The sequence below is a fragment of the Macrobrachium rosenbergii genome, chromosome 53, assembly GCF_040412425.1.
Source record: "Macrobrachium rosenbergii isolate ZJJX-2024 chromosome 53, ASM4041242v1, whole genome shotgun sequence".
NCBI classification, from domain to species: domain Eukaryota; kingdom Metazoa; phylum Arthropoda; class Malacostraca; order Decapoda; family Palaemonidae; genus Macrobrachium; species Macrobrachium rosenbergii.
The window spans coordinates 26,532,824-26,542,823 of NC_089793.1; the positions used below are offsets into that span (position 1 = coordinate 26,532,824).

Sequence of the window (10,000 nt, forward strand, 5' to 3'; positions counted from 1 at the left end):
GATAATGATTCTTTCATAATGTAGTTTAGCTTATCAGTAGTTCATAATCTCTCGTACTTCTGAGTATCTAAGGACACCCCCTTGAAGTCCGTAGGATAGCGAGATCCTTCCTGCGATAGACTCATAGCGGGTCAGCTGAAGGAAGTCGCCTTTGATCCGAAAGAGACAGTCCGCTCTGTAGGAGGTTATCAGGATCATGTCAGGAAGCCCTGCCGATAGATTACCAGGTCCTATCTGTTTCTCGGAGGCTGGCAACATTGCCGAGCACTGGCGGCTGTTCATCCAGGAGTTCGAGATCTATCTCATCAGCACCGAGCAGGACACGAAATCAGACAAGATCAAGCTGAATCTGTTCCTGCGATGCGCCGGACGAGACGCCCTCAAGCTCTACAACAGTTTCACATACGCCGCCAACGAGGACCCCAACAGCTACGAGACGGTCGTGGCCAAGTTCAACAAATACTTCGAGCAGGGCAGGAGCGAACTGACGGAGAGGTACGTATTCAACAACCGGGTACAACGAGCTGGCGAGACCATTGACGCGTTCGCCGCCGACCTCATGAACAAGGCCCAGTCGTGCGGGTTCGGGGAGGAGACCGAGGCCATGGTGATGATGGCCATCGTCAAGGGCCTGTCGTCCAGCACCTTCAGGGAGAAGCTGTCCGAAGTGGAGAACCTGACTCTCGATAAGGTCATCAAGTTGGGCCGGATCCACGAAATCGTCATGCAGGAGCATCCGAGCAGTGAAGAGGACGAGGACATAGCGATGTGTTGGAAGCGCCTCTAAGAATTGACTTGTGTTCAGACGGTCTTCCTCATAATATGATTATGTCACCGTTGTTGTCGTGTATATGAGGGGATAATGAAATTCAATGTGACTGATGAAGTGTTGTTGTCCTTGTGTTCGTTGGTGTGTCATATACCGTACAAATTCATAGTGTAAACGACTAATATATATATATATATATATATATATATATATATATATATATATATATATATATATATATATATATATATATGTATACATAATGACAAACATATAGATATGTTTATATTTGTATCTATGAGAAGTATATATATGAACATATGACTGTATGCATATGTAAATTTTGGTATTTACGCTCGCAGATAGCATTATTTGTGTGCATTTATGTATGCATGCATATATCATTTGCAATATGTGAAATTATAGAAACCGAAACATTTAGAAATGCCGGCTGTTTATTATTAATTGATTTGACCTTGCCATTCCTCACTTCGGTATTTGAAAGACGTTTGTATTGTTACCTTTTTTTATGACAGATTTCAAAACTTGCAATCAAAACCCAGATATCATATCAAATGCTACTTGTTACCTGGTCTGGATACTAATGTAGAGGTAAATTTAGACCCAGCAAATAAAGAGAGTTGTAGCTGAATTTAAAGAACGATTTATGAATATCTGGCGTTGTAGTGTTACGTGCATAAAAGGAAGGTGATTGTGAAAGGTATTTAATCAGTCATTCAAGATGAAAATATCCAGACAGTCTGAGAAGAAAAAGGGAGACGAGAGCGGATTCTGTAGTTTTGATTATGGAACTGAAAAATATTTGGGGATGGGATGGAGGAGGGGCAGTGAGATGAATTTGGCCTCATTGGTGAAGAGGTCACTTGAAGGAGTTCGATTATCAGGATTTTAGAGGAAAGATGCAATGAATGTTCAATAGCTAGAACACTGAAGGTAAATGTATACACCAAGTGCATTCTCATTGTTTTAATATAAAACAATTAAAAGGTCACTTAGGGATGTGGGCAAAAAACAAAAAGGTTGATGATGTATGTTTTAAAATATGAATTTAAATAAGCAATTATGCTTCTTGGTTCTCTTTTAAACTTTTTTTTTTAAAGTGTGTGTATAGAGCCTCTCTCTCTCTCTCTCTCTCTCTCTCTCTCTCTCTCTCTCTCTCTCTCTCTCTCTCTGTAACAAAATGCGATTTTATGCCTAATTTTTTTTAACAAGGGCAGGACAGGTTTGGAAACACATACACATGTATGTATGTATGTATGTATGTATGTATGTATGTATGTGTGTTGTACAGTTGGAAGTTACATTGCACCTGGAGATTAAAGTCAGAATATAGATAGATAAATGAAATAAAGTTTATTTTCCTTTGCTCTTCAAACTAACTAGGCGACATTTGTGAGACGTTACTTCAGTACGTTGTGTGTAGTGTATGTTTAGTGTGCTTACATGAATGTATGCATGTTTTGCCTATTGAAATATGCGTACCCTTAAGCACATACACATACACATGTTATAAGTACATATCGCTCAAGAATAGTGTTTAAAACACCAGGTGTGTGCTTACTGGTAATTAGAATGAAGCTACTTGTTACCTGTGCTTTAGGGTGATGATCGTATGGTTTAGATCTAGAGGAATTTCTACAAAACTAATTTTTACTGTTTTTAGTATGTCTTTATCCGAGGTTATGTAAGTCGGTGGATTAATTGTTTTTAGATGTCGCTTCAAAAGAGGTGATTTTTTAAAAATTATGATGTGGGTGATTTGTAGTTTTTGTAATTCAGCTCAAAAGATTTTTTCTTTGTCTGTGATAAGCGATAGTGAATAATTTTTGTAAGTTAGTTCAAGAGAAATTACGTCTTATGATAACATAGCGATTAATATCTTATAAATGAGTTCAAGAGAGATGAATTCTTAAAGTAAATAATGAGCTGACTAATACCTGTCGTAATTTGATATACAGTTAAAATGTTGAATTTTTTATACCACGAAGTTTGGCTGATTGACTGTTTGGTATGTCAGTTTATGAACATTTTGTTTTTTGTTAACTTTTTCTTAAAAAGGTGGGATTAATTTCTAGAGGAATTTAGTTAGATGATGATCTAACTATTAGTGCTTATCACTAACCTACACTAACTAGAGAAGGGATAGCAAATTTAATTACTTACTGAAGCTAGTATTCAGTAAACTGCCATAAAAGGAATAGTTTTAAGGTCAAGATGCCTGTTGGTCACAATATTGAAAATACTCTTCATATGAAATAAATGTGATAATCCTCTAAGGAAGGGGAGGTGTGATGTTGGTATCTGTTCGAGAAAATGAGCTGAAATAAAATGCATACACAGATACTGATAATAGTTAAGATAAGGATATGCAAAGCTGTTATATTGATTTTCATGTAAAAAAAATATATATAAAATATATATATATATATATATATATATATATATATATATATATATACATATATGTGTGTGTGTATAATTATATGTATTATACATACTGTATACACATACATTATAGATATACATTAGTTATATGTATATATGTATATATATATGTATGTATGTATATATATATATATATATATATATATATATATATATATATATATATATATATATATATATATTACTTATTCGGATTCCATGTTAACCACTCCCTCCTCTTATTGACAAATTTTGGAATAAGAGAAAAGAATCACTTACCAGTTACTTTTAAAAGTCCCAAATATAGATTCAGCTGTTCTCCGTATACGTGTTCAAATTCTATAAGAAAGAATTATAATGTAAATAACGCTTAGTTTTATGAATGTTTGTGAAGATATTGTTTTGAATTTATTGTGAAATGCATTTAATTCTATCTCGTTAATGACGTACCTGTTACAAAGTGTTTACATGTATATGTTTTATATTTATAAACTTCATTGAGAAGAGGCTGGACTTTTATTGCTCATTGTTCTCATTGGATAGAGTCTGAATATATCTGTCTATACATTTATGTATCTATATCTATGTATGTATATAAAAATAATACATATATATATATGTATATGTGTGTGTGTGTGTAGAATCTACTGGTCACTTTTTACAAGATACATATGTAATTTTAATAGCCGCAATGCCCTGTTAACTTTCTCGAATTCTTCGCGCTTCTTTGGATACGCTTGTCACTACAAAGCCGTGGTCAGGTCGACAGTGGTACCTCGTTCTGATTAGCGGACCCGGGTTCGTTTCCCGCTACCGCACATCAGAATTTCTTCATATTTCTTACGCTTGGATCTTAAGGCTTTGTAGTGACAAGCGTATCCAAAAAGCTCGAAGAAATCGAGAAAGTTAAGAGGGCATTGTATATTACAATTACATTACACACACACACACATATATATATATATATATATATATATATATATATATATATATATATATATATATATTTGTATATGTGTGTGTGTATACATATAATACGCACACACAGACATACATACATTTTGTATATATGTGTGTGTATGTATGGTATATATATAAATATACATATATGTATATGTATATGTATATATATATATATATATATATATATATATATATATATATATATATATATATATATATATATATATATATATATATATATATATATATATATATAAAGATATTTAGATGCAACAAAATCATTTTCAAGGCTTGTATATTATAATTAATAACAATTTGTAAAGAGATTTATGAAAATGTTTCTGTCTCGGAAAATAAAAGTAAGTACGACAAAGCAAATGAGGCCAAAAACAAAAAATGGTAAGGTACACCAAGGAGCGCGCACGCGCAGACACACACACACACACACACACACACACACACACACACACACACACACACACACACACACACACACACACACAGTTGAATATAACGTAAAGGGAGGACTATCGTCTTTCAAATTTAGTTTCCTGCCAATGATCTCGGTGTTCTTTGAAATTCTGATGGATAACACATCACTATGTTTCTCAGAAATAGTGATTTAAAGCCTTACCAGGAAAACTGAAACGTGATGGGCAATGCTGGAGGCTGTAGGCCTAGCCAGCGCGTTGCCAGTTCGACTGGAAACGACAAAATAATCACTGGTGTGGCCCTGGACTTCAGGTGTCCACATTGTAGACTCAATGTAAGTCAAGTCACCACATTTGTACAAAAAAACAAAGCCTTATTTTAAAGCCACTGTCAGTGTCCACAGGTTTATTAGTTTCCCTTATTTTAATATTCTTAAAGAAAAGCCTCATGAGATCAACTTGAGGGTAAGATCTCCACAAAAACTTTATGTAGTAAATAATACTGACAGGGTATTTTTTTTCAAATTTCAATGAAAACTTGATCTCTTCAATTAAGGACTACCAATTTCTGCTAAGCGTATGAGCTATGTTAAGCAGGATGCTAATGTTATTGAGTTTAAAATCCATATATGTTTGGCTGTGAAAATTCATGCCCAAACCTGTTAATGTGGGCTTCTTAATACATACTGTACAGTGAGGAAAAAAATTACTTTAGTTTTAATTATCGGTGCTAGAACTTAGAATTTTTTGTGGGGGGGGGATCATCTCACGGAATGAATTTGCCATTTTGAGTAAATAAATTTATTTGTAATATCTGTGGTTGCTTTTTCTGGGATATTTATAAATAGAGAAGTTGAATTAATACCGTAGGCTTCAAAGATTTTTTTATACTATTCAGAGCTTCTAATTAGTTCATCTTTTGTGGAAATTTCGTTGGGAAATATGACAACGCAGGCAGTTGAAATTTTGATGTGTTATAAAATATAAAAAACTGAGACACTTTGAAAAACTCAAAAACTTAAAAAAAAGAAAATGGGATGAGTTACGCCAGTTCGTCAAAACAGGGACGAATTTTACTCTGTTAGACAAATTGGGCATATTTGGCATCAGGTCTTTGCGTTGTTGATGACGCTGAGTTCTTTGCAGGGCAAAAGAGGCAGAACTAGCTGACGTGAAGTAAGTAAATTCAGCGGCAGTTTGCTCTACACAATCTGGATTTCCCCAGCGAGTTGCTGAAAGATAACGGTGGCATCAGGTCACTAGGGCTGACTGTCGAGTAGTAAGGTAGGCCTTGGAGAGTGTCGAGAGTTCACCGAAAGCTTTTGTGTCAGCCTAACCTGGGGTCACTGGGAGTCAACCCTCCAGCAGGACTTACCCGTAGGGTTGGAGGACAGTGCCGTCAGTGCACCTCACGCGGTTCACTGTAGGCATTACTAAGGGTTCTGTGCAGCGTCTCTTCGTCCCCTAGCTGCAGCCCCTTTCATTTCTTTTACTGTACCTCCATTCGTATTCTTTCTTCCATCGTACTTTCCACCCACTTCTCAAAATGCTTCATTGTGCAACTGCGAGGCTTTCCTCCTGTTACACCTTTCAAGCCTCTTACTCTCAGTTTTCCTTTCAGCGCTTGGTCTTCGGCCCAGACTGTATGTACTATCTAACTCAAACAGAACCTAGGTTTTCAAGATGATCTTTCCCCGCTATCTCTTTCCCCACTCTTGAGATAGCCAGGGGTGCCATCAGAATGATTCCCAGTTCCATCACCAACAACAGCGCAGGTGGCTGATTACTTTGGCATCTCCTCCAGCAGGTTGAAAGCACAGGGAGGCACTGCAGAAAGTCTCACACAAGAGGATTACGGGCACGAACATGCGAAGCAAAGCAGAGTAGCCAGAGAGCGGCAGAGATTTATATCGAGAAGGATTAATTCTTTACTGATTTTGGAGAAATATCGCGTGCGTGTGTTTCTTTTCGCTTCCCTTATAGCATTCAGTATACAATACTTCTATTGTTTTTTATTTATGTGTTTATCTTTTAGAAATGATGGTGGGGAAAATATTAAGAAAAACCCATCAGGAGAAACCACAGTTTCATTTCTTCATTGTGGTCTTCATTATCGTAACATCTCGCGTTACTGTCTTGTCTGAAAATCGCGCCTCACACGCACTTATATATATATATATATATATATATATATATATATATATATATATATATATATATATATATATATATATATATATATATATATATATATATATATATTTATATTATATATGTGTGTGTGTGTAGCGCGCGTGCATGCGCACTAAAACACTCCAGTAAAGCTGGAAACGAGTCAAAGTTGCATGGCCCGTAAAGTAGCATTACAGCCCCTTACAAACTTTGGAGCATCAACCTGGAATACGAATGGGATTTAAACGGTACTTTTTCTCGAGGCAGAGAAAACAATAGGAGAGAGTACGGCAGAATAATGCATGGCATTACGGAAAAGGATCCAAGATATTACTGAATAAATACCAAGTGCTACTTGTCGTCACCTGACGTGACGCCGCATTCTGTATGTTTCTGGATTACCTCACGTCGTCAGGGGCTGAATGGGGAATACAGCAGTGCTATTGTTTCCTAATGATGTTATCTCCGTAGGGGGTTAGTGCCGTCAGTGCCACTCACGCGGTGCACTGTAGACATTACTTCAGGTTCTTTGCAGCGTCCCCTCGACCCCCTCATTCCTTTTATTGTACCTCCGTTCATGCTATCTTTCTTTCATCTTAATTCCCACCTCTCCTGATAATTGTTTCATAGTGTAACTGCGAGGTTTTTTCCTGTCACGCCTTGAAAACTTTTACTTTCATTTTCCCTTTCAACGCTGAATGACCTCATAGGTCCCAGCGCTTGACGTTTGGCCTAAATTTTGTATTCCAATTCCAATCCTAATGATTTTGTGATGTCGGAGCCTGTTTATTGATTATTGCAAGAAGTTCGGAGGAACGTAGATTTTTGTTTTGATTCAATCGATGTCAAACTTTGCTTCTAAGTGTGTGTTTTTTTTTTTTTTCATTTTGTAAGCGAAGGACGTGGATATCATGAAAATAGCTCATAACGGCCATTAAACTATTGTGAAAAATTACTGTGAGAAAGTAGGCACTTGAATAAAATTTAATTGAGCTTAATATAGATGCTATGTAAAAGAAAAATTGTATCGCTCTTGTCGATTTACTAAAAATGGGAGTGCTAAGTCTTTTGCGTCTTGGTATCCCGTTTACGTATTATTATCTCGAAGGGGCTTTTGTCAAATACCTTCTTGTATTATATTATTTCAGACATTAATGTCTCGGCCGTCTTACTGACTTAAGGTTGTTTGCAACGTCCCTTCGGCCCCTAGCTGTAATCCCTTTCATTCCACTTACTGTACCTCCGTTCATATTCTCTTTCTTGCATCTTACTTTCCACCCTCTCCTAACAATTAATTCAAAGTGCAACTGCGAGGTTTTCCTCCTGATACACCTTTCAGATCTTTTTACTGTTAATATCCGTTTCATCGCTGAATGACCTCAGAGGTCCCAGGGCTTGGCATTTGGCCTAAATTCTAGATTCTATCCTACTCTAAACCTCACAGCATTTCCGTCATACTTTTTTCAGACGAACTTTTATGAAAGAAAGGAGGAATGTCATTTTTCATATTCTCCGCAGCAAAACTGAATTCGCAGGGAAGATAGACCGACGTGTTGGAGAAATTGTCAGGATATTTTTTCATGCCTGCCTGTTCGTAGTGGAAGACCCACAGAGCCACTTTAAAAACACTTCAGAGAGAGAGAAAAAAAAAAAAAACTGACGAAACGCCTGGTGGTGTGGCTGTCAGAAAGATTTCATACCTGGGACTTTGAACTTGCCTGCAGCGTGTGTGAATAGAAGTTTGATGCTCTCTCTCTCTCTCTCTCTCTCTCTCTCTCTCTCTCTCTCTCTCTCTCTCTCTCACTAGTTACATGATATGGAATGGGGGGGGGAAGACGGGAGGTAGGGGGGCTATGGGAGGATTGCTGGTGGAGCGGGTGGGAGTGAGTTTGATTTCCGAATAGATAGGAATAAGGTTAAACGTGCTCGGCGAGGTCAAAGATCATTGTGGAAAGGGAAAAGGTGTCATTACAGGGGTCAAGATTTTATTCAGAGTTTTTTTGGGGGGTTAGGGGGAGTAAGGTGTAGTAGGTAAGTTTTTTTTTATAAAGTAAAATTTTAAGTTACCCTTCTTTTAAGTTCATTTACTCACGCATTTCATTTGTCTTGCTTTGCAGAGAGAGAGAGAGAGAGAGAGAGAGAGAGAGAGAGAGAGAGAGAGAGAGAGAGATCTCGGCTGCCTTTGATTGAAGCACTTGTATGTGCTTGCGGGCGTGCTCACGCTCACACTTTTCAGATACAAGTTTGAATGTTGAGTGGTTATGCAATTTCTTCTTCAGGGGTGATGTCGAGAAGACGCTTGCATCTCTCTCTCTCTCTCTCTCTCTCTCTCTCTCTCTCTCTCTCTCTCTCTCTCTCTTCTCATCTGCCCTTATCTTTGACATGCATCTTTCTGTGTACTTGTAGAAAGATACAGAAGATAAATATACTTGATTTATTTTTCGTAGACACACTCTCTCTCTCTCTCTCTCTCTCTCTCTCTCTCTCTCTCTCTCTCTCTCTCTTATCTATCCTCATCTTTCCTTATCTTTGACATGCATCTTTCTGTGTACTTGTAGAAAGATACGGAAGATAAATATACTTGATTTATTTTTCGTAGACTCTCTCTCTCTCTCTCTCTCTCTCTCTCTCTCTCTCTCTCTCTCTCTCTCTCTCTCTCTCTCATCTATCATCTTTCCTTATCTTTGACATGCATCTTTCTGTGTACTTGTAGAAAGATATGGAAGATAAATATACTTGATGTATTTTTCATAGACTCTCTCTCTCTCTCTCTCTCTCTCTCTCTCTCTCTCTCTCTCTCTCTCTCTCTCTCTCCTCATCTTTCCTTATCTTTGACATGCATCTTTCTGTGTACTTGTAGAAAGATACGGAAGATAAATATACTTGATTTATTTTTCGTAGACTCTCTCTCTCTCTCTCTCTCTCTCTCTCTCTCTCTCTCTCTCTCTCTCTCTCTCTCTCATCACTGAGAAACGTGTTTAAAGAAACGTAACTGCGGTTGTGTTCATTTGTTTTCCCAGTTAGAGTTTACAGAGAAAATGATTTCGTGAACTTTTAACTTCTCCATTTTTACTCAGTTTCCATAACTTAGGGGTAAGTTAGTTATAGAACATTCTAATTTTACCAAGGACTGAAATCAGGTAAATCGTGCAGTTGGTGTCTTAGAAAAATAAATTGAATGTCGAATGTTTGTTTCCTGTCACGAGTACGTTTTTACTTC

The 10,000-nt window shown here is 37.1% G+C and overlaps 2 protein-coding genes across 6 annotated transcripts in view; both read left to right on the top strand.

Annotated features, from left to right (window-relative positions):
- LOC136834372 (basic helix-loop-helix ARNT-like protein 1) overlaps positions 1-10,000 on the top strand; it is a 509,755-nt gene that overhangs the window by 79,406 nt on the left and 420,349 nt on the right. The gene's annotated exons all lie outside the window — the stretch shown is intronic.
- Positions 197-787, top strand: LOC136834095 (uncharacterized). Its single transcript, XM_067096351.1, has one exon. It carries the CDS (start codon positions 197-199, stop codon positions 785-787), a length of 591 nt encoding a protein of 196 aa, XP_066952452.1.